This window comes from Anopheles stephensi, chromosome X (assembly GCF_013141755.1).
Source record: "Anopheles stephensi strain Indian chromosome X, UCI_ANSTEP_V1.0, whole genome shotgun sequence".
Lineage (NCBI taxonomy): Eukaryota > Metazoa > Arthropoda > Insecta > Diptera > Culicidae > Anopheles > Anopheles stephensi.
The window spans coordinates 16,043,014-16,069,346 of NC_050201.1; the positions used below are offsets into that span (position 1 = coordinate 16,043,014).

Genomic DNA, 26,333 nt, shown 5'->3' on the forward strand with positions numbered 1-26,333 from the left:
GACTTAATTATACCTGAAGCAGGATAGTTTGCCCTGCGTCTGGAGGGGTTAACAGGTCCTGTCGTGAGCAGTCCGCCCTTGTCTATCACCTCGTAGGCAGCTGAGACATACGCTCTTTAATTAGTTCGTGATATACTGGCACCTCCCACACACACGCACATCTACGCACAAATCATGAATAGTGTAACCATCAGTCACATTTAATCTGTAAACAGTCTCGTTATAACAACATACTCTAACAACAGCGACAACAAACAAACAAACAAAACTACACAGGCTGAAACAGAGACTACAAACAAAACTCGGCTGTCACCCTGCAAACGTATCATTAAGCAAATCATTACTTCAAACCGTTCTTTTTTTTTCTAACACGCCTTTTAACTGGCTACCAATCTTTCAAAGTGCACTTCCACACTCATCATTCCCGCTTGTCAAATCGCATTGTTAGCGATTGGCTGATGGCGGATGACGGGGTGATCGCGGAGCACACACATGTCAACACATATACATTGCAGTACAGCACAGAAGAAGAACAACAAGCGGAAGAAGCAAACTGAACGCACCGAGGCACAGACTAACCGTGATGAATGCCACGGTTCGGTCGAACAAACCGTCGTGTGGTGTCGTTGTCGTTGGCTACAAATCTTGTCCCAACAGCCGCCAGCGACACCTCCCAACGGTCGCCGTGCAGCGGACAGACGCACACAGCAGAGCCCCAAACAAACTGGCTCCTCTGGTTGCTCATAATTAAAACTGTCATCTGTCAGTGCTCGTGCTCGAGAAACCAAAACTCGCAAACGAGTCTCCGTAGCCGGGAGCGACTGTGGGAGGCGCGGCAGTGTTGGTGCGAATGTGCGGCTCCATTCCAACACCTACCCACCACCATTCCCACCATCCTCTTCCTCCTCCGCTTACGTCTGGTCGGTTGGAACGCGCGCGACCTGGTGATTTGTAGCAGTAGCTTGCTGATGTGTAGTGAGTTTGTTAAACATAGGCGTGAGCAACAAATTAGCTAACCACATACTACCGTCACCTCTCTCGACGGACAGATTGCCTATCCTTTAGCTTGTACAGGGATATGGTTGCAGTTGTTGATTGTGTGTGTGTGTGTGTGTGTGAGAGAGAGGGTTTTTTTTTGTTACTTCTTCTAGTTACCGCTGTCATACGGGTGTTGCAGTTGCAAATGAGTAGACACCGTCTTTCGCCATTTATTATAACGTTCGCCGTGTGTATGGCGGACTTCTCGGATATTCTTTATGGGTGCGCGTTATAGGAAGATTAGACGTTGGAATGTCCTTACAATCAAGGTGGAACAGATTCGCCGATGGTCTAATGGATGTCCATGGTCGCATACTATATCTAAGCTCTCGAATTAAGGTTTTATTCTAATGCAAGATGAATTTTTACTATGTTGAATACGTACATCACCAATATCAAGCCCTCAATGCGAGAGCGAGTACTTGCAATGGTGATCACCTTCATCAACCCTCCGCCACCCAACTACGCAGATTTAATGGGACAACCTACTAAGCTTTAAGATACTGCTTAATAGCCCCTTCTTAACATATAAACGGTCATTAATTTTTGACCGAGAATATGCGAACGCACCAAACCGGGCGAACGGGAGATGCGAGAGAAATAGGGCAAGTGGTCATAAATTCCATCACGACCGGGCACGGGACCTGTGGCCGCGCCGTATAATAATCTATGCACGACCTCCGCCATTCGTTTGCACCGAGTGCGTGTTAATCGCTCAAATGCTAAATTATACCAATTGCGTGAAGTAATCCCCACCGGATCGTAAATTGAGATCTTAGTTTACGCTCAAGTTTGGAGTTCCACACACACACACACACACACACACACACACACACACACACACATACACTTCTCGACGATCCACTCTACCGAGATCTCACTACCGATTAAGAATGAAACTGCGGTGCTTCCCTCAAACGAGCGTGTCTGGTGGTGCGGTGCGCAGTTGCACAGTGATGTAATTTGCACCTTTTCGAGATAACCCAGCCAGCCAGACCGGGGGGATATGATCGGTGTTGTAGACAGAGCACCGGAATACGCAAACACAACACATGAATGCGAAAGATACACGTCATAAATCTGCTTCTGTCACTACTGCGCATTCCCACTTGCTAGCCGCAGAAGAGACTACAGAGCAGCAGTAAGAAGCAGTGATGGCATATATCTTCGAATTACACACTACAAACACTCAGTTTCGCATTAGGATACACTCATCTGACGTTAGGGGCTGTTGGCAGATCACTACAAAGATTATAAGCGTAAATGGGATTTTCAAGAGTCCCTCTCTTGAGGTTAGAAGTAACAGTGTGTACCTTGTACCTTGTGTAAAGTACTTCTGAAATATTCTTCATCTCTTCCTGTAGAGAGAAAGAGAAAAAGAGAGAGAGAGAGAGAGAGAGAGAGAAAAGTGGTCGCTACCGTGCTCCAATCATGTATTTCCATATAATGCACTAGTTTCTTCCGACTGGTTATGCTTGAGACACGCCAAGCAAGACAACGGAAGATCTTGTTAGAGTTCGCTGGAAAATGGAGGTCTTCTCATCCTGCACGCCCGTCAGTGATTTCTATCGTAAAACACGTTTTCATCACGGAAGTCTACTTTCATTTGTTTGAAGGATCGGCAAGAAGTTCAACCGCATACATCCTTTTGGACTTGGGACATCTTACTTTTGGGACTTGCTTCAGAACATTTCTCGCCTATCTCTGATGTCAGGCAATAGCGATGGCATGCTATTCAAAATTGAAATAATTTTAACGAGCTACTTTACAATGTAGCATAACTCTCTGCTAGATGGGACTCTCTGCTAGATGGGACTCTCTGCTAGATGATATTCTTCCAACTACTTCATCAAGAGTGTTCCTCGAAGCACAATTAACGATGACGTGACGCTCTTTTTGGCAATAAAGGCACAGAGAGTCTTTGGAGATTCCAGCAGCTAACTGGCATCCATGTAGAGATAAATTGTTGCTTACAAATCTGAAACTACCGGACCACTCGTAATAACTTATTTTCTCTGCATATTGCAAACTGAAGCTCAATTTCTTGGACCTTGATTGAACTACCTCTCAGCCACATAACCATTTTCCCAACCTCGCCAACAAAAACCAGTTCTCCGTAAACAATCTTTACTGCCGCGCTTACCGCTTCTACACCCATACCTAGGTTCTGCTCCCATTTTTAGCCATCCGGCCCGACCACACGGTACTCCCTTTTTCGGAACGCATCGATATCAGAGAGCTCGCGCACGTCATGACGACGTCTTCGGGACATTCTGCACGCAACGGGAAGGCACATCGCGATCACCGTCACCAAATCGGGCCATCTCCTGTGGCGGCTACCGCGGCACGAACCCTACTACCTCCAGCTGGATCGCGAGACACACCGGGTCCAGCGGGAGGTGTCCAACGGTTGCAAAATGGTACGGATGCCTTCAAAGGTGATAATGGTATCGTTGATGGTTGCACGGTAACGGTACTACAGGAAGTAATCCCCCCCCCCTCCCTCTCCCACATCCTCGTCCTCCGAAGCTGAACGTATAGAGCATGTTTCGCTACACCGGGTCTCGCGCAAAGAGAACCTGGACAGTGATTTAAAACCATCCGGCTTGGCAAAACATTAACCTCAATAAATGCTGTACGTTTCGGGAAAATTGCAGTAAGCGCAATAGAGCGCGAACCATGGCAAAAAATAGCATTTTAGAAAATTAATAACAATCTCATAAAAACAAACTGCTCTGAGCGAGAGACCGCGAAACCTACCGACACATTAGCAACCCAAATTCTAAAAACCATTTGCCCGAAACCGGGCAGCCTCTCAATAGGCTTCAGTTTTCCACCGCTTCGCCACAGACGACGCAAACATTTATCTTCCGCAAAAATGTCTTTTTTATGCACAACTTCTTCTTCTTCTCCAGATTAAATATGCATCCCCCGCTCGCTGGTAGAGATTGAGAGATTCGTGTGGCTCTAGTAGCAATGGCAGCAGGTTTTCCGACATCCCACAGTGGAGAGGTCAGAGACCTGGAACCGTGGTTCGGCAGGCGGACGATCAGCCAGTAGAGCGAATACACCACTCAATTGAAATGCACGATTTGTGCAGCGTTTGCGCGTGTGTTTCTCGTTATGGTAGCAGCTCACCACAGAGAGATCCACCTTCCGGATAGCCAAATAAATAGTGCAAAAATGCGAATGCGAACCAAACAAGACCCCAAGACTTCACGCCTGCGGGGACGACGCAGTACACAATGTCATCCCCCAACCACAGTGTAGGGTAGACCAAACAAAATAAAAAAAGAGTGGAGAAAAACAAGAAACGTGCACCTTTTATTTCGATTTTTGCACGATGACACACGTCCTCGTATGTGTGCGTGTGTGTGAATTTGTGTGAGCTGCTCTCTTGCTCTAAGGAGATCGTAAAAATTGGAATCAAAGAAAAGACGAAAAGACTGTACCGTAGGCGTGCGCAAGGCGGCGTCGTGGAGTGCAAGATTGCAGGAGTCCAACCATCCCAACATACACGGAAGGTAGCACAGCGAAGATGGTATCGTGCTGAGGGTGCTTCGTGCTTTATTTTGCCCGGGAACCTTCGGCCCGAGACTTTGCCTCGTAGTCGTTGGACCTTGCCTCAGGAAGCATTAATCGAACGAGATTGGAACGCGCGTGCGATCAACATTTTTCACCCCATCAGCACCACCACCAGCACCCACCACTTCATCGTTTCGACGTTGGACGACACGAAACGAGCACAACAAAGCAGAGGCCCACGCTTTGGCTGCATCAGCAAGGCCCCATCCTCTGCGGAGTGTTTGTTCCGACTGGGTCCGATCGGCGATAGTATAATTTATACGGGAATTAATTGTTTATCAACCTTTTACGATACAACACACCACAACGGCTACGGCTATATGCGACACAAGAAATGGTGGACAGAGAGAGACAGAGAGAAAAAGGGGAAAATCACACACACAGAGCATAATGTTGCAAAATCTTGTGATGTTCGCGGTGAGTAACAAAACGAATTGATTGTAAGAACACAGGGGTACAATACAAACGGGAACCCTGGCCAACTACTGGATTTTGCCTGCCAGCAAAGCAGATACAGAAAGAAAGCGACAAAGTGGCGAGGAATGCGCATGGGGAATGGGAGGGGGGAGGCAGATATAAATGGACGTGAATTTATTGACTCCAATATTAACCTCGCCGGGGTCCAGGGGTCTACGAGAGGAATCACGAGCAAACGAGTCTGGTAGAAGATCGAAGGTGAAGGTTGCGAGCCATTGGCTTCAGAGCGGTGTACAGCTGGAGTGAAGAAGAGGCGATCCTGGCAACTTAGCTTGTGGTATTTATAACCCGGATTGGAACACCCTCTTGGATATTCCCCCCCAAAAAAAAAAGAAGGGTCCCACAAAAAGACCAACAGGTATAGATGGTGTTAAGCAAGGAGAATTTTGATTTTGACATATCTTTCGCCATCTTTTCTTGCTTGTTGTAGAAGATTTTGTGGCTCGTTCACAGTTGTTCTTCAAGTGTCCTACAACAACTTGTCGAAAGTTCTCGGTATGTATTAGGTAGGATGTAATCTGTAGCGTATGAGAGAGTTTGTTCGAACCCAAGTTACAGAACAGTAACTACTAAGAGACTATCGTTGGATTGAACCTATTAGATAATACTATAATTCAAACAATATCTTCGGACTATATGTTAACACACGATCCTAAAAAAACTTTATCCTTATGATTGGTCTGATGTACCAATAAGTTTTGTGAATAACAGATCCACTTTTTTTGTTGAGGTGAAGTTTAGCCCCAGTGACATAAAATCTATACAATGACACAAAAACTGCCACATACAATCGCTAAGTCTTGTCGAAACTAGGTATTATTACCAAGTACACCTGTTTTAGCAGGTTTCCAATTACTATGACATATGTCCTAGATCACATCACACCCACTGCCATCCTTATCAGTGACGTATCTGTGGACCCTCCTATTAGCTCAGTTACCTTCTTGGTGACGAATGTCCTGCTTTCTCTTTCTCGCAGAATGACATCTACTTCACACCAGTTGCTTACCTGCAATGAAAACAAGAAGAAAAAAATGGTTTTAAAATCTCACTCTATCTGTCAATCGACCAGCCACTAAGTGTCAAATTATCCGCTCGTTTTTTTTCAGCAAATCACTCACAACAACAATGTCATGATGATAGATATAATTCAATTAAATAGAAAAGAGGAGCAATCATGCTCACATTTCAACGACCTGTACACACACACACACACACACACACGCGCGGAGACAAGTGAAAAGGGAAGCACACAAGATAAAGTCCACTTTAAGTCCGACGAAGCACAAACACGGGTGTCGGGTGAATTAAAAATACATCGTGTCATTATTTTTGGCATCACCATCTCTCTCCCTACCTACCACCACCAAAAACCAAAACCGTCCCCGCCGCTGGAATGTTGTTTGCACAAGATTAAAAATAAAAAAGGGAAAACCAACAACATGTCGTAAAATAGCAAACCGTGACCACGACCCGAACCCCATTCTCCGCGCCATCTGCATCTGAATCCAAACCATTGAAACAAAAAAAAAACAAACAAACAAAAAACGAAACATATAAACAAACAAATGGCTGTGTAAGTTACTGTACTGCCACCAGCACAACAGACCGCGATGAAATGCGACACCGGTGAAAATAATAATAACAAAAGTCAATAAATCGCAGCAAAAAGCCGTGCTAAATGTGCTAAAAGACATCACACATTACTTGCAACGAGGCGCACACGCTCGATTCCCCCAACATTTTAGCGATTAATGAAAAACTTCAATAAAAAAAACAAAAAACTCAATGCCGAGGCCAGCAAAAAATCCGCTAGGACAAAAAAAAAGGAAGCGAAAATTAAAACGCTAAATAAAAACAACAATCGGTCGGTCGGTGGTCGCCTTTTCATCGTTCAAGGACCGTGGACCGCAAATTACGATGGGTGATGATGATGATGCTGTAGTAAAGCATTATATTCTTATACGTCCGAGCCGAAAAGGTTGGCAGACAGATCTGATTGCTCGCAGTAAAAACGTTCTTTGTGCGAAACGGTCAATTAACATGGCTCAGTGAGGGATGGGGGGGCGAGAATAAAAAAGACAGACAAAAAATTTCTCATAATTCATGGTACAGTATTAATTGTTTTGCTCATAACATGTGTGCGCGCGGGTGAAGAATCGCAACTGTCGGATGACATTAATCAATGCGGAAGGTGGACGAGATTGTTTCAAATGGGGTTTTATGTTCAAAAAGTAATATTTCAAACATGTATAAACAGGGAGATTTCGTTTATCCGTTCCCATTTTAAGGGGGCTTAGAAATCCGAATTATCAAAAAAGCACGGATAATGCAAATCCCATAGCAAATCGAATGTTTATTTTAATCAAATTATGCAATAAAAATATTTAAAAAATATATATATATATATACATAGTGATGAGCAAAAGAATAGGGCTAGAGTTTGAAAGCGGTCCGGTGGCCTAGACGACAGCGGCGTTGGTCTTCACACGGCAGGGTCGGGGCTCAAATCCCATCCTGACCGCCTCCCCGTACGAAAGGCTGACTACTTAACTACGGGTAAAATTAAGTCACCTCTCGAGGTTGTAGGGCCAAGGAAGAGAAAAAGAGAAGAAGAAGAAGAGTCTGAATTAAGAACCCCCACACTCACAGGCATTTACTTATCGCTTCTGAGTTACCCAAAGGGGCATCTTTTTCAGGCTTCTTACTTTTATTATTTATTATTATTATATTTTATTATTACAACAATATTGACATTTTAGCCTAACCTACACCGAGATTTGAGGTATCTCAGTTGCGAAAAGGTAGTGCATGTGTGTGTGTGTGTGTGTTTGGGGGGGGGGGGGTTCTAAGTCTTTATTCAGACTTAATTATACGACGAAAATTCCATTTGTTGCATTTTTTCCAATGTTCCCGTTAAAAGTTTAAAAAAGTTTAAATCGCTAAATTACCTTTTTTACGATTTATATACTTTACGTTATTTATTTTAATAAATATGACGGCTTGACGCCGAATTGTCATTTTATGTATATTTAATGGTAAAATTTATCGTGTAATGGGTTTTGGCCATAGCTTCATCAAAATGCAAAAGACTCACAATTGATTTCTTCTATTGATCCAATAGTTGAGGCTGGTAGCACAGCTTCGTCGTGCGTTTTTTTTTCGGTTCGTAAGTTTGATATTATTTTTATTGAATTAAAAAAACAAGATAAACACATAAAACACACGATAAACACATAAAAAATTCTAAGTATACCGGGAAATCGAAGAGCCACGGATAATCCGAATCCCGTCAAATCAATTGTTTATTTTATTGAATAAAAAAAAACAAACAAGATTAACATATAAAGATGTCATCAGCAGGCACCAGTGATTATATCACGCCCTACCGAACCGAACCAAACCCACCCACCCATCCCACCCACTGGCAATAAAATGGTCTCTCGACAAAACGTCAAGATAATAATAACAATAACGCAAACCCGAAATGCAAACAAACGAGTTTTACACCACACAAAACCCAACCCAACGAAAACAAGGGCGTCTCGTCACTGTGGCAATGTGTGTGGGTGGGAGTGAATTTGTCTCTTTTTCTCGTCGCGGCGACGGGTCGACGACACTTTTCCCTCCAGTTTGCAGCATTAGTAGCAACGGCAGCGCTAAATCTGCTGATATTTATCGCATTATGGCGTGAGTAGATTTGAGCAGCCCCCTCGAGTGATTTAACACAACATGATCACTGTGTGTATAAACATTTTTCCAACTCACACTCTCCACTGTTGCCGGTGCTGGTTCGCGTATCGGCCGCACAGCCCCACAAATGCATCCTCAAAACGCGCAAACGGAAGAAACGAAGACGAAAAAAAACGACTTAAAAAGACACCGACTTCTAACAGGGGAAAGATTCAGGGGGAGTTTACTTCTCTCACCACCAAGTCGCACAAAAATCGCAATCTGTTTTTCAGACACTTCTGTTCTTGCAGAAGTTTAGTTTTTTTCGCTTCTTCGATTTTTCTTTTCTTCACTTTCTTTCGTGCTCCAAGCACACACACACACATCCCTTGAGCATCGAAGAAGAAGCCCGATCCTGAACGAAATTGCTACCGCAGATAGCGAAGGGAAAGTCACCGGTGTTCAGGCACACCACCCAGGGACCCAAAAGAAAATGGGAAGCAAATGGAGCAACAAAAAACACAGTGGTTAAGAGGAAAAAAATAGCTTTAAAACATGAGGAGGAAAAAAAGCCGTATAACGGCAAGGATTTCACTTCCAAAACCACTTTCCACAACACTGTGGAAAAAGAGAGCGAGAAAAATGAAAAAAAAACGCTCACGACAAGGTACGAAACATCGTACCAGAGCTCTACAGAGGGTGGTTTTTTCGCTTCTTCGCAAATACAAAACCAAAAAAAAAAATCCTCCCCGACCTGAACCGATCCGTAAAGGACTCTTGCCGACCCGGGAGTGAAGAAGGACTTTGCGCGACTCGCAATCCCTTGTTTTTTTTTTGTGCTCAAGTTTTTTTTCCGACGAACGACGAACGCAATCGGCAGCATCTTTTCTTTCTGCGCGTTTGTAAAGATTGAAGATGTGCCCATCGAGTGGTTTATATGGAGCATCGAGGGGAGGGGGACGGGAATGGAGGAAGCAAAACGGGCAAGGGAAGGATGTTTTTTTTCTTTTCGTTTGAATATGATTTTTTGTTTTGTTCGGTTGGCTGCTGCCGTGAGCTAGCCTCTCTTAGCCCGAGGTGGAAGAAAAAAGCGGGCTAGGCGAACGGGAGTGGTGGTGTGTTCGGCAATAAAAAAGTAATCTGTGCAATGACCGCCAAAAGCTTAAATATAGGGTGTGTTTCTGTACGTGTGTGTGTTTTTGTGTGGAAAAAATAAAAATAAGGATGAGAAAATTAAATGTCGAATAAAACTAGCGAATGAGAGAAACTCAAAAAGGGGCTAGCCAGAAGGTTTTAAAATATCGGTATTTTTATTTGATTATAAAGAAATCATCAAACATCGAAATAATTTTAAATTGAATTTAAAGTGTGTAACTAAACTAGTGTAACTTAAGCAATCACTACTCGAGTGAGAAAATTCGATTCGACAAGCAGTATGAGAAACATTTACAGTGATGGACAGTAAAATAGAGATATTTAAAACAATATGTAATATGTGATATGAATTTCAGGAATCCATCTAGCTGACACTTATTCATTGATCCGATAAATAAAATAAACTGTAAGACCATTCGACCATTTGTAAAAATGTACAACAAAATATTTTATCGAGAGAGAAAATGTTATCCACCAAATCGATTTTTTGTTGTTGTTGATGCGGTTTATGATGATTTAAATCAGTTTTATCTAAGTGTTCAGTTTGCGACTGAAATGCTGTTAGCTCCCAACACCAACTGGCAGACATAACTAGCCAGTGCAACACAATTTTTCGGAACAAAATCTTTTCAAGCTTCTTTGGCCAAGTCATAATACCGAACTTTAACTACACAGACCTTACATCACCTCGATATGCAGTTTGCGCAGATATTTTGCTTTCTTTAGTATAGTATGTTTAACCGCATTTGATTAAACACTTAATTAATAAACACAAATCATTATAGATCCCATAAGTACATTTATGGGCTCTCTTCTTAAATTTACCAAGTAAAGTAAAAGGTGAATAATTTGTAAATTAATCTTAAGAAATATGGTCATGTAGTCTTATATGAATAAAAAAACAATGTTTCTTTAATTTCTGAAGTAATAAAAAATGCGTCAACAAAATGATGTTGATACTTTTTTTCCAAATTTTAGAATAATTTAGACTAATAAAAGGAATTTGAAAAAAAAATCCTAAGAAGGATGTTTTATACTTTTAAACATCACTGTATTTTAGGAGTTTATTTTACTTCACATTCTCAAAACATCATCAAACTTATAGATTTTTAGTTTCTTTCATTTTTTTCTGTATATCATAAAATATGATCCCATAACATACTAAAACACTAATGATACATTCTGTTGTAAAAAAATACCACACGCAAGACAACAAAGTAACACCGCCACCGCTAACAAGCGGCAAAGCGCCATTTTGACACACTTTCCCCCCATCCTTTTTCATGGTCAGTTTGCACACAATAACGAACATCTCCGAATCGTTGTTGGGGAGAAAGAGAGAGCGAGTTTACGACAATATGTCCTTTGGCCGACAACTGTTGGGGGTGAAGGAATGAGGCAAACCAAAAAAAAAAACAATCCGAAAAGTTGCGGAAAAACGGTTACCAATGGCGACACACAACGGCAGAAGAGAAAAGAAGGTGTGGGAAAAAGCCGTTAAGGAAAAAAACAACAAACAGAGTAACGAGGAAGGTGAGCGCCACCAACGAAAAAAAACGTACACACACAAGAACGACATTATTGTCTCGCCCAACGGTTTGACGGTTTTTGACGATCCGTCCCGTTAACATAGAGCAAACCCTCAAATACACACACATAAAGACCCCATAGAATGCTTCATCCTTTTACCGGAGACTGAAAGATCGTATTAACTTTTTATTGCTACCATCATCATCTGCACACTGCAGACCGGAATGAGGAGGGAAAATCTTTTCGTTTCCGACTCTGACTCACTTCTACTGCTTGCTTCTTGACTTTTTGCCTTTTGAAGTCCCCTAAGAAGAGAAGGGTTTTTTTTTCTTCTCGTAGTTGGGTTATGACTGTGTGCGAGACCACGCAAAAACAACCGAAACCAACCCGCAAACCCATAAGAAAACGGATATGCTATAAAATAATCACATTATGTCCTTTTTTTACCTTTTTCGCCCCTTTTTTGTGTTGCTTCGGATTCGATTTTTTTTTCAGTTTTTGCTAGCTGAGGAGAAGGAGACCGGTATTAAGCTGCTAAGCAGCGTAGGAGCGTAAGAAAACGTATAATAATAACAAAAATAAACAAAACTGCCTTCCTAAGTATTTGTTGAGTGACGGAATTGCCAGATTTCACAGCCGATATACTACAGCACCCACTCACACACACACACACACACATACGCTTGACAACTCGCCCAGCAATAATAGCAGAGGATTTTATTAGGGCACATGCACGCGGAGCGAGCGACTAAACCCCTGCACAAACAGGCCGGGGCGCAATGAAGGTTAGGGTATCAATTTGTTGCGAAGCATAAAACACATATTGATGGGCGAAATAGTCGAAACGGTAGATTGATCCCGGGGAGTTATATCCATAACTCATAAACGTGCAAGAACACACGCCAGAAAACCTTGGAAATGGTGGTGGTCTTTGCCTTCTCCGCCAGAAGATTTCATGCGCCATCTTGAGTCATTTTTATGGTACTTTTTTGTAGAGCGTTTCATTGGAAGTTTTACAAGGAGATAAAAATGTCGTATAACTTTCGCGTCATCACTATCTGCGTCGTCCGTTTTTTGTTTTCCTTGTTCCTTTGCACTTTGTGAGAAGAGGTTTGGCTCCGGTGTAATGCTGTGTAATGACTGTGGCATGAAATGGCCATTAAGATGTGTTTTTTTTGCAACTTCGCGCGTTGCATATACTCCCCCCATCTTTTATGTAACCTTTTACGATTTTTGACACGAGAGAAATCAACAAAGCTGCAATTTAATGCTGCTGGACAGCTAGAACAGGTCACTACGGGCATGGAAGTACTAAAAACCAATGATTCTAGCGTTTACATGTCCCGGTTGAGTTCTTCTCTATCATGTTTACGTCATCTCGATGTGCAGTTTTACGCTGTTCGTTCCAGAAATTCGTTAAAGTTTTAGCATACTTGTTCTATCCAAAAAAAGTCAAGTTTGTGTACTATTCAGTAGTCATCTGTCAAAATGATGTATCTCATGAACACGCAAATTCAAATGTGAATGAGTAAATGTTTACATAGAAAATTCTTCACATCCATCCCTAACCCCTGATGCGGTTTTGCTGATCAACCTGAAATCAATAAAATATACATAAAACGATCATAAAGCCGGCACACCGCTGTACGTACGAGAATGTCAAAATGTCATTCATGCTAGGTAATCGATAGGTAATAGATATTGCAATCCATCTCAATTCTTTGGCCGTACCAGCCTGCGGGCAGTGACACGATTACTTCAAACACTGGTTCTTACCATCAAGTACACCGGGGGACTTTATTGACTTTCAGTAGACAGGCGCTGATTCTGCCCAACTGTCAATATTACGAACGGTAAGCCTCTTTGGAGAATAAAAAAGCGCTACTATTGCACTTGTGATTACGAACCATATATGGGGACATGAAACCCCGTTTTTTTAATCTTTTTGCTTTGTCAGTGAACCGTATCCCGAAACAATGAAAAAGGGCATAGACTTTCGCGATTTTCCAAAAGTGAGCTACCACCACGCTTGGGACGACTCGTCGCACGGCTGGAGCTAATCGTAGTTTTACTCCATTTTCTAAACCTTACAAACTGCAAACCGGTAGACCAACCTTTCCATACACCTGAGAATGCAGACACAAACACACACACACACACACAAAAAAAAAAAATATGGCCACAAACTCTAAAGGATGTGATGGACATTCGTTTCTTGGCAACGGAGAAGTGCTTTTGGCCTGTCGGGGACGGTGGACGACATCATGTCTGCCCGCCTGTGCATGTGTTTCATCAGCCGAACAAATCCACGCGTAACACGGTAAAGCACCCGAGTGGTTCGAAATGAGAAACACACATTGTGTGTCCTTCCTTCGCTAGTCCAGCGATAAAGTTGCCATGTCAACACGGCGTGGTCGGTGAAGCCCGGTGAACGATTTGCCAACTACAAAAGTACGTGACGAGAGTTAAAAGAACACTTCTTCCTTTCCCACTGGCGAGAGTCTGGATCATGTCCAGATGTGAAGTCATCGTGAGGACCTTGGTGGTCCTTGGTGGGAAGGTGTGTGTGGACTGCATCAGATGTTTCCGAAATTGTCGAAGGATCTCTCGGTACAACCGGACAAATCCTCCGTCCTTCGTGTGCGGAAGGTATCTTACCGTGTGCAAGTTGAATGTTTACCCCCCCCTCCATCCGGAACATCCCTTCAAACACCCGCAACACATGCGTACATTTTGTCATCCGTTCGAAAAATAGACGACCTCTCGCACATACAAGGACCGAAAAAAAACTCACGTCAGATGGTATCGTTTCCGAGGAGCCTCGGGGCTATATATGTACGTATCCGTGTACGACGTGGTAGTGGTACACCGTACCCGGTTCTGATCTGAAATTTGATTTTTAAGAGCTTCGCCCAAGAGCCGGTGTGTGCAGCTTATAGGAGGTGGGTACATGCTGCCGCTTGTGCAAACACAGCGATGGCTAGAACAGAGAAGAGTAAAAATGTACCTTCAGTGTCCTACCTCCCGGACATATACAACGGAGTCTCCACTGCCTCTGATAAGAGAGTACCACCGGAGGACAGAAGTCAACTGCTCACCGTTGTGGTTCTAGTTTGCGTGTGTGTGGTGGTTGTTCCTACATGCCTTCCGGGGTTTTTTTGGGTAGTTGAAGAGGGTTTATTCCAATTCCTAGCATCAATACAAACGGGGGATAACCTTATGGCAGTGGCTCTATCCTCCGATACAACCGAGCGCACACCATACGTCACCATTGCCCGGAAGAATCGGACGACTCGGAAGCGAGGTCGAGACAGAGAGAGGGAGCGAAAATGGAAACTGGTATTGTGATTTCATTTAGAGTACCAAAATATGACTGAAGCCGAAGGGATTGGAATACCAAACAAGTACGAACAGCAGCAACAAAAAATGTACGAGCAAATCCCTACCATTATCCTTGCACCAGCGTGTGCTGCAACAAAACCATACCGTACCGAACCATCCATGCACAGAGCAATATTTGCATACTATACACCGTACTCGCTTCTCGGTGTACACCTACCTAACCCTACCTACCTATGTCGTGTGTGCGGTTTTACCTTCTACGCCACCGAAAACAGGAACAAAATAAAAAATGCTGAAATGTCTTCCATTTTCTTTTTTTTTGCTTTTCATTTTACTTCTTCATCATCCTATCCTTTCACTCGCTCTCTCTCTCTCTCTCTCACTTTCTCTTTCTGTCTCTCTTCGCTTAAGCGTCAGGATGAATTCCAGCAGCGTTTTTGAAGTAAGCATATTTCCCAATTGTGAGCGCCCGCGCGTGTGTGTATGTGCGCACGTGCACACTCTACAACTTTTTAGACGCGAAGCTGACGGGTGAAGTGTGTGTGTGTGTCTGTACGTATTTCAATTTCGCAAAACCGGTTGCCATGCTCCACAACGGCTCTCGATGTCGATATAGAGCGCGCGCCCAGAGGGTTCTTCTTTGCCCGTTTTCGATACGATTATGTTCCCCATACCCATCTACCGGACCGAGGCGATGTGACTAAAAGGATACGGGATTTCACATCCTTTTGCACAGTTTCTCCTGCCCCGGGAAGCACTCACAAGCAGTGTGTGTATGTGTTTTTTTATTCCCTTTTTTATGGTTTTGATGCGCATGGTTACGTGCAGACGAAAGTTGATTGCATTCGCTTTTTATTCGCCTGTTTGCTGAAGAGCGCAAATCTATTTATATAGCGTTTGAATGGTGCTTAGAAGCTACTTTTAATAGCTTCGTACCAGGATAATAATGCACATGAGGATGGTGACAAACAAACATCAACACAGGCTTGGGATCGACAGTATTCGCACCATATCAAAGCAAACCAACTAGATGGGTATTTAAATCTATTAAAATCACTTTAACACTCCATTAATGGTCTATTAGCGGTCTATTAATGGTCTATTAACTATCAATCTTTTAACGATCGTTTAACGGTCAGATTAAAACAGATAATAGTAAATAATTCAAACATTAAAACGTCTGCTGCATGCAATAGAGAACTATTTCACCGTCCAATATATACGATCACCAGCAATGTTAAAGATCACCTCGCTTTATGAGGGATCAACCCCCATTAAACCAGAGTGAGCAGTGCTTGGGGACCTCCTATAAGCAAACCTCTTATTACCTCCAATTAACGTACGCGTAAAGCAATAAAACTTATGATGACACCCGCGACGGGTAGTCACCTTTCTACTGGCTCTGCTTCCTCCTCCTCCCATTCTCCTCTTGGTGAGATGTCGGTAGGACATGCAAAACTTTACCGTTTCGAATCGCTTACCGCAGCCATTTTATAGTTTGCCTCTTGCAAACAAACCAATTAGACAACTTCCTCGAACGGGTTGGTTGTGTGCAGCTTCGTGGCTTCCCACCAGCACAGCTAGGACTTTGCTAGCCTCCACCGGTCTGGTGCCCCCTCGGTGTACAGTGTCTGTGAGGCGACGAAACGTGTCGCTGGATGGAGAACAGGAGCGACGCTTCAGAACCCAAAAAGTGATTCATATAAATAGATAATCTCACCATACACACACTCGCCTTGTGCTAAAATAACAATTTGTGTCCATTACATCAGTACCTGCTGCTGTACGGGGGGCTAGTAGCTCAAGGGTTTAAGTCCAACACACACGCTTCGCAAGCGAAGGAAGAAGTTTATGCTCGTATAAAGCACCATCACCGCCACCACACCAATCCCCGGTTTTGAAGCTGTGGTGAGCAGCAGAGAAGATTGAATGGAAGATTTTAACCTAACTACAATCCACAAGCAAATTACCTCATTCGCACACAACAACATCGTTTTCCCGCTGGCTGATGTGAGGTTGGAAAGGGTTGAATTTACGATACGACAATCATCATATCCAATATGCAAGTAGGATGTATCCCGGACCCCACCAACCACCCCACACAGACGCCGGGGATCCAAGGTCAGAAAAGGTGCCAACTTGTGAAACCTTTCCCTGGTCGCCGAGCAGCACAACATCACCAGTGCTGGAAGAAGGATAAAGAAGTCATCTCCACATTCTCACACCAGAAGTTCCGGGTTTGCTCCCGTCTCTTTGCGCTCGCATCACAGCTAGAGCTAATGGTGTGGGCACAGAACGTGTCGATACAGACCGTTCCTTGTGCATCGTGCTCATGGAAGGGCTTGCTAGTCTACCAACAGACAACAGAGCAGCAGCAGAGTATGCTTCCTTTTGCATCCAATCCCAACGAAACCCCCAATATCCCGCGAGTTGTTGGGCAGGTTCGCTCCCGGTCTGCCGGGCGGAAGATAAGCTCGGTATGCACATATACCGGGATGGACTCGATTGATGCAAAAGCCTCAATACCATCGGTCCTTTATGCAAATCGGACTCTGATTCGATTTATTTCATTACACTGAGAGTTCGGTAGTCGAATTCGCCTGCTACTCGTAATATCCCCATATCCCCGATTGTCCCCGATCGGAGACTTCATTCTGCGGGAAATAGAGGTATGATAGCTTAGGGGATCCCGCTGGGAGTGAATGAGACACACCGCTACAGGTTGTGGTGTTGGTGGAAAACTTGTACCCCGCACAGTATCGTACCCGGCGAACAGTGGATGGCGGAGACAGCTAGTACAGGGAGATACTGACAACTTCAAGCTGGTGTAGTAGGTACGGTTTATAATACAGTGCCCGAATACTTTGACGTACCGTTTCATCGTGTGTGCACTCCACAACCCCATTCGGGGCACGATGGTTAGGAAGCAAATCGGATTCCACTTTCATTCTAAACACGTCAGCTCTAGTCCGCAGGGGATCTGATTCGCCAGAAGAAGCAAAAAAAAATGGCGAACGAGTATTATACCCCCGCGTTTTTGGATATGATGTCCATGCAGAACTCCGGTAAGCTTGGAAGAGATTACAACGATTTTACTGGAATCCATTTTTGCTACTTCTCCATACCTTACGCCTTCTACCCGCCCTCGTCCAACCCCCGCAAAGATAAGCACATTCCTCCGTAACCGACGCCGAGTTACCAACGGCAACGGTGTCCAGCAAATTCTACACCGTGGCTAACACTCCGACCCCGCTACCAAAATGCCTGAAGCTTAAGGGTGTACACGCTCAAGAGTTCGCTGTCCATGTCCCCCGCTGTTAGGCGAACCGTGCCGAAATGCATGTACCATTCCATTCCAAATACAACCGGCCCAAGATCGCAGGGCAGGGAATCGTTGAGCAGGCGGCGGTCCAGCAGTAAAAAGGATGCGCCCGCCATATTCTAGCCCGCCATCCGACGGCGCATGTGTCATGAAAATCGGGAAATGGAGCTACCGGTACGTAACACGGCGTCCAAAATTCACCAGCAGCATCCTCGTGGAGCGAGTTTACACTGAGAACACAGCTCCCGCGCGAAGTACAAAGAAGGTACGGTTTTACGGTCTACGCTTTTTCTGCCAGTTGGTCCAGAACGTGAACGAATGAAACAAACTTCTGCCTCTAGCTGCTCGGAGCTTCGGAGCAAACTAATTTCTCCGGTGGAGTTTAACTTTGACGAGAAAAACTGCGAAAAAACAAGCACCCACTACTACCTTGATGGAGGTAGCACGCGGTGTGAGCGCCATTTTCCTTAATTGAAATGATTTCATTAAGTGTTTTTCGGGAGAGCTGGTTCGGGAGATGAGGTATGTTTGAGCGTGTGGCGCGTCTTCTGGGTACTGCAACACTCATGGTTGGTGGTTACGATAGGGTTGAATCGGGTAGCGGAGAATGCATCTGGGACTAGAGAACCTCACGCGCTTCAAGAAATTTCCAGGAACTCTGGCTGTAGTAACAGCAAGGCACATAAGAAAGCTCTAGACGTCACAAACCTTGCACGAGTCTGCCTCCAAAGCTGCACTACATCTTCCCGCGTGTCATAAATAAGCGTACAAAGTTGTAGAATAGGGAAGTGGTGCCTCACAAAACCGGAGTGTGTCTTCAACGTCTTTACATTGAAACTGCTCAGTTTGCGTAGCTCCGCACCGGGACAGTGATTCGAGCGCTGCTGGTGTTGGTGCATGCAATGCTTACGTTCGGTGAACCTCAGCCCCATGTAGCCAAAGAAGTGGGCAACCAAAGGGATACAGAAATAACACCCCAACTCCGGGCGGATCCTTCCTCGCCCAGGATACCCGCCCCGGTACGGAAGTTGTTCAACCATTATTATGCTTGCCCCAGCGAACTTTTCCCTCAAGCAGTTCCTTCTTCGAAGCGCATTCGTAATGCGAACGAAATACTTTTCCCTGCCTGCCTGCCACAACTTCCCAGTGTCCTCCAGTCCACCGGGCGGCCCAAACCCTCGCGAAGACCTTCGCTATCCGAAAATGTACGGAAAAGTTCCGTTTTCTTTCTACCACCGTCCCCGTCCAGGAAGACACAGAGCCCTGTGCAAAAACCCTTGCTGCAGACTGCGAAAACTGCACTGCACAATCTCATCCTGCCCTTGGGAAGAAGGACACACTGTGCGAGACGGACTGCCACCCCACGCTCCCCCACCCGTTCACCATATAACAGAAAAGCTGTATACTAATAATTTAATTTGAAAAAGTTATAATGGCTTTTTCATCCAACTTTATCGTTCGGTAATTTATTTTATCTCGGAATAATTTCTCCAGTACCGTATCGCCCACACAGCCAGGCGCCTCTCGCCCTTTCTCTCCCCCCTCCCCTTTATCCCCTTGCAGAATCGGGTGTCTTTTGCCTGTTTTTCGGTGAGTCCTCAAGTAAGAAGGTCGGGAAAATTTCCTTCCCTTAGTCTGGATGTGCGAAACGATGGCGAGTAGGACGGAAAGGGAGTTCTCCTCTCTTTTTCTCCATTATTAGCCGGTATCACTACAACGAGACTCGAGACTCCAAGAATGGAAAATCTACACTAAAATGCGCGCAAGGCGCTGACATTAAGCAAAGAGGCAAGAGACGTTCCCCCAAAAACCCGGAAAGAGCTGAGCGGTGAGGGGGGAGGGGGGGGGGGGGGTGTGAACGATGGAAAAGTTTCACGATTTGCTTCTTTTCTACACACACACACATTTCTGTTTTTCATCTGTCTTGTTTTCACTCACCCCCCCCCTCCCCCTAGGTGCGCCATTTTTGTTTTTTTTCTGTTCCGATTCAATTTTAAGTGGGTGATTGAAAACACTTTAAACCATACTATTGGAGTACTAATGCGAAGAGACGACGAGTGGCAATAATAACTGAAGCTGTAATCATATTACTATTAAAAGATAATCAATTTCGTCCCACTTGTGAAGGTGGAGCGATTCATCATTGTAGGTGCTTGTCAATTCTTCAGAATGCATCCCCATCTTCAGGGATTTCAAGTTCAGCGCCACGTGCAGCAATTTTGATGGATCGAGAATTATCCCAAGAAACTTAAACCGACCACACTACGCGCACAAACTGGCCCATTTCAATCCCGAGAAGCCACTAGGCTTGGAACAGGAAATGCTCAAGCATTCATTGAGCAAATGGCCTCGAGCCGTTCTTTTGCTTTCTAACCACCTCACCAACAGGTTGAGACGATCCAGGAGAAACTTTTACTGCATTTTCGCTAACAACGCACACCACGGTCACAAATCCACTGCTGTTCGACTCCTTCACCGCATCGTGAAGCGCTACTGCTACTTACAAATTTCAAGAAAACTCCATTATCCTCGTTATCTTCCACCGTGTGCGCTCTCTGCTCGGTGCATCGGGGAAATAAAAGTTTACAGAATAAAAAAAAACCGGTATCCGGAGCGCATCAAAAGCGTAGATCATATTCCACCGTCCTTTTGGTCCAGGTCCAGGACGACGGGTCGCAGTTTCCCTTTTTTTGTTTCTTACCAAGCCAACTGGTACATTTATCGATTTTGTAACGCGCACTCGATCGAGTGTTGTAACCAGAGTGTTTGCTGAGCCGGAATCAATGCGTATCAGTTTCAAAAATAATTGCAAACAATAACCTTTCCGATTGGTTGGCACCGACAGTTCACGAGCGTATTTACGCGGCGTTTGAATTAATTCGCCATATTTATTGCACTATTACACCGTGCCAGTAACGCTTAAAAGCCATCAAACGTATAAAAACAGACTTTTCCTCGAAAGACTGGCACACTGGTGTAGGTGTGTTAGTATTTTAACACTAACCGGGGGCGTTGATCCTGAATGAACCCGTAGCAGGGTCGGCTGCTAAGTGGATAATAAAATCTGACATCTTTGCCATTTGCTTTGCGTTCGTGTTTGATGTCAAATAAATAAAAAAAACTCATCAAACAGCTTGTGCGGTTGTAAGTATGCTGTAAAACCGGGGCAACTGAAAGAAAATATTGTTTGTCCTAAACGAGCAATAAAAACTCGTTGTTTAGAATCCTTTCCCCGTAACTCCGTCACCAATTTTGACATTTCGAGCACAGCTGCTCGAATATGGCTTCAGTGGTGCTGCAGCATTTTTCACCAACGCATTTAAGTAGTCAAGTCGAGCAGATTGACGGTAAGTATGGTGTGTAAAGAGAGATCTCTTTAGCCACTTTAGCCTTAGCCACGATCCATTCCAAAACCAGATTCTTCCAAAACGCTCTACAATCCGGACGCCGAAGAAATGGTGAACGACGCCTCCGCCGGCGAACGTTGCACAGCACAAACGGGTGGTGCAATACACTGATAAGGTTAAAACTGTTAATTGGATTCTTAAGTTTCACGCAGGGCGCAGCAAAACCGCACCCGGCGCGTTCCAACACCATCCTACGTGCCAGCTGACGTTGAAGTTTCAGTTCAGTCGAAAATTAATAATCTCATCGTTAAAGGCGCCCCCACACTCACATCTCGACGAACCTATGTTCGCGGGACATTGCTCTGCAGTGAAGTACTTTTTTTTTCGTCCGTTCAGATCCAACTCAAACTGTATAAGAGTTTGACGACACCATCAACGGACCGCGGAGCACATTTTCCGTGCCGGTGTAAAATTAAACGGTAAATTAAATCAAAACGCAGAAAATGGTGGTACGACTCGTGTTTGGGGAACGAATTTTTATCCAATGCTTCCCTCGAGGGTTGCAACCTCTGTGTGGTGGAGGTTTGAACTTTCGCCGAATCAATTTAACTCGTTCACCAGCGGCACGGAAAACGGAACGGTACCATGCTCTCTCGGATGCTCACGTGTGATTAGTCAATTAATCCACTTAGCTGTAATTACATGCCAGTCAGCGTTACAGGATCATTCGAAGCATCTGTCAAATGGGAATGGGAGGGAGGGGTGTTCTGTGCGTAGAAAAATTGGAAGATGAAGACGCATGGCATCTGGGTAAGTATAGTCTTCAAACTATCCAACAGGTTGTTGAAAAGGTTGGCAAATCCTTCACAACAGGTAGTGGCTAATCAATCACCTTCATCGTTACATTTTTGTGGATCATAAAACAACCGTCCACATGTTTTAAACAATGCATGGTGCGAGCAGCTACAGCACAGCCAGGGGTCGTATATTTTGTGATAAATTATTCGGTAAATAAATTAAACGGTAAGAATTTTATTTTCTGATTAAATATCAACAGCGCCAACTCTGCCTGCAGATTTCCTTTGACAGTTTGCAACGGTTCAGACATTTTTTGCTTTCTTTTTTCATCTATTTTTCTCCCAACAAAGCAAAAAAATGTTCTTCCAATTCGAAACACAGGCACACCATACTTCACCAACATTCCGAGTGGGTAATAATCCTCAGCAAACTGCTCGGCGGCAAGAAAGAAGAAAAACAAAATGGCACACCACCAAAAAAAACCCCCACAACAACTGCAACAACCGCGCCGAGCGAATCAGAAAGCAGATGAGCAGATGACATTAAACTTAATGATTATTTTTATGGCACCTCCTACCCCCTCCCCCCCCCCCCCCACATTCCATCCATTTGTCGGTCTTTAAATAAAAAGTAACGTTAACAACCCACCGGTCCCAGATTACACCGAAGTGAATGAAGTCGCTACGGTAACGAGCACTTGCCCCGAACACTCCTCCATCTCCGTCCACAGCGAAGAAGGGATGGGCGAAGACATTAAAGCAGTGAAATCCTACGCATTGTGCACCGCCGTTTTGGCACAGTACACAGATTGACAGTAGTAGGCGGCGGCGGCGGCGGCGGCGGCGGCGGCGGCATCATCATCATACCACCGTGGGGCCATCTCATCGGAAGATAAAGAGTAGCCGCGCAGATTTAAGGTTTTTTCTTTTCTTTTTAAGAGTCATCAGAGATCATCAGAAGAGCATAAGGACTAATTGGCGGTAGTTGTTTAGCGGAGGTTAGCTCGGGAAGGACACCACTATCAGGTGTAGTCGAGCGGATTTTTGGATAACATCTAAGAAGCGTATTTTCATTGTGTGGCCATTTGTAGTTATCGAGAATCTGAGGTCCTCTAGAATCTGGATAAATTGTGAAATGTCCAAAAGTGACAGATATTACATCCAGATATTGATTGTAAACACACGTAGCTACCGTACAGATCCAGCGGTAAATTATTGCTCCACACTCTAAACATTCCAGGCTCAGATGGCATAATAATCCACCAGCAGACATCCGTAAGCCCTCAGTCGTATAACCTCACCCCAATTGGTGCATACAGTAGCTTGGACCTGGCAGAAAATTCCCCTAACGCGTGCACAGGGTGATCATTCGGTCAAATTCCGAAAATTAGCGATAAATTCCGCTCGTTTCGCTTCAATCAGGTACCGATTAGCCTTCTCCCAGCTCGCCACTACACAAGCCCCCCTCCCTCCCCGTTCGGCGAGCTTTGGCGCGCTAAAAGCGAACCGGGCAAATATCTCGGAGCGAGAAACGTAAGCGTAAAGTGGAAATTTATTGGCACATAATCGGTATTTCATTCGATTCTGTTGTGCGCTTTTGCTGCCGCCTCTGGGTTTACACTGCCCTACAGACAAATACTCTTACACACACGCAAACACCGATCATGCATTTCAAACATTCTCCCGGATGAGATTAGATCATAACAGGCTAGCACATATTGGAGAGGTGGTTCGAACGGTACGGTGGCAGAGGACACACGACTGCATACCGAATTAGACGTCAATTAGTGAAAGTGGTACGTAACCCACCCTCGTATGTGTGTCCGTGTGTGTGTGTGTGGGTTTATGTGAAACCGGTTTTTGAAGGTAAGTTCGGGGCGCGGTAGGGATAGGATAGGGAAGATCCATCCTCCGCCATCGTCATCTCCCATTTCAGTGGGATCAAAACAGAAAGGGGTGGACCAGCAGTGTAGGAGGATGACACGTAACCCGGTGTGTTTGTGTGTTGGCATTAATTACCAGACAACTTTGTTGTACACCGTTCGTGTACAACTACCCTTACTCCTCCACCCGACAGACGACAGCTGGCCCACACCCTTTGATACTCTCTCCGTGCACGGGTGTGACATCTTAACACTGGCGCAAATGGACGCTATATGTTTTAAATTTATCTCTATTACAAACGGTCGGGACTAGAATGTCATAATGGGCGATGTGATCCCCTTTTTGAAAAAAGGGAATAATTGTCCATATTGACAGTGGGTTTATTCGTGTGCTTTTGATGCTAAAAACGGAGGGGGGCGGAGTTGAGTGAGCTAGATTCTATCAATTACAAAGTATAACTCTAAGTTCTGATGTTCGAGAGTTGTTTTTAACGCTTCAATTTTCAGGATAATGATGAGTAAGTGCATCAGCAATGATACTATCTGAACTCTTGTACGTGAAATAAAACTGAAATTTCCAAGTGGAGAATACATTAGGAAGAAGTCGTTTAGTGGGGAGATATAGTACGAGCGGAACTTCACGGACCTGGGAACGATCCGATGGCCGAGGTGACAGCGGCGCTGGTCTTCACACGGCAGGACCGTGTTTCGAATCCCATTCAGATCAGGTCCCTGTGCGCAGAGCTGACTACTTTACTATGGGTAAAATCAAGTCACAGAAAGCCAGAAAAGGCATGCCATGCCGAGTCCTTTCAAGGTTGTTATTGCCAAGGAAGAAGAAGGAGAACTCCACAAAGATAGGACTTTCCTAGTTCTCCAGTTGTTGTCTGTTGCTGTAGTGACAGATAGGATAGAATTGTTGAAATTCTTGAAACATCTTTGAAGCTGCAACTGGTTGGTCCCTACAGCTTCCACATTCCGATGTGATTCGATACACTAAAGCATCTCTCTATTGGCAAATGTGACAGCTGGGCTGACAAATCCCTTCCAAAAAACCGTAGCAACACCGAGGAAGGTAACACCAGAAGCTTATCTTTCACCACGTCGTTCAACTATCGTCACACCCGTCTAACGGGTGGGGTACAAAATATTGAGTGACAGGTGAGAGTGAGATGGAGAATGGGCACGATTTGTGACGGTGGTGTAGATGTTACTTTACTGCCTGATGCGGCGCTAATCCCAGTTGGATCAGAGAATGCCGACTATGAGACGAGTTTATAAACATCCACCACACCAGCCAGGCAGGCACACACATGCTCGCAATGTTAACGTTTTGAACGGCGGCGCGTTTTTAGGTGAACAGCGATTGGGTGAGTAATAATGTTGTAGCTCAACGCCGATTCAGACTCGGAGTAGGACCACACCACACAGTGTCAAAACAAAGACAGAAATCGTTAATAGGAAACAAAGCATAAGCCCTGAACATAACGCCCCGAGCAGCCCGGAGGCTCTCTAAGTCTCTCTAAGTGCGAAGTGTAAAGAGACGCCGAGTGGTGCGTCGGGCAAGAATTAATCGTGAGGAGGAAACAGAAGGACCACAAAAAAAGAACCACCATTACGCCGCTTTCGTGAGGCGTGAACAGGAAAGGCAAAGTCAAAAAGATTAGGCTTCTAATTATAGCTCCGACTGTGTAGAGAAGTCGTCGCAAGAAGACGACCAAGCATTGGGTGGTAGTTGAACGGAAAGAGAGACGGAAACCCCGAATCGCTTGGTGGGTGGTAAGACGCGACATCGTAAAATTATACGGTAGCATGTGTTCGCACCGATGTGAGAAAAAGTCCGGTGCAAACACACGCACATCCACAGACCCGTGTGTATGACGGTCCAAACAACAAACAACGCGAACCAGCGATGCACAACGGCGGCAAAGCGAATGTGAAATATGAAGTGTGCGCGTTGGTCGCGGCAGCTCAGGCATCATGTACGCGGAAGGGGGACCAGTCTTTCCAACGGCCAACGGGCTATGTTTCTGGCGCGACAACCGCCAACCGCAACAAAGCAATGCGGTTGGTCGGGGTTTTGAGACGGCATATTTCTGACTCTTCTCTTTGCCGCTTCTTCTTGCCAAGCATTTGGCTCGTTTCTCGGAAGAAGTCAATCGTGCGTGAAATTTTAAACAAGACC

General features: G+C 44.7%; 2 protein-coding genes across 10 annotated transcripts in view; one reads left to right on the top strand and one right to left on the bottom strand.

Annotated features, from left to right (window-relative positions):
• LOC118511362 (trithorax group protein osa) overlaps nucleotides 1–26,333 on the bottom strand; it is a 103,333-nt gene that overhangs the window by 13,748 nt on the left and 63,252 nt on the right. The window lies entirely within an intron of this gene.
• On the top strand, nucleotides 584–5,471 carry LOC118511938. The gene is made up of 3 exons (XM_036055639.1): nucleotides 584–975; nucleotides 3,222–3,458; nucleotides 3,954–5,471. The coding sequence occupies exons 1-3, from the start codon at nucleotides 588–590 to the stop codon at nucleotides 3,956–3,958; spliced, it is 630 nt and encodes a 209-aa protein (XP_035911532.1). The 5' UTR covers nucleotides 584–587; the 3' UTR covers nucleotides 3,959–5,471.

Bases quoted from the DNA above. Each gene is read 5' to 3' on its own strand.
- LOC118511938 (XM_036055639.1), top strand. From the start codon at position 588: ATGCCACGGTTCGGTCGAACAAACCGTCGTGTGGTGTCGTTGTCGTTG. The intron at 976-3,221 runs GTGAGTTTGTTA...TCCCATTTTTAG, and splicing joins CAGTAGCTTGCTGATGTGTA to CCATCCGGCCCGACCACACG.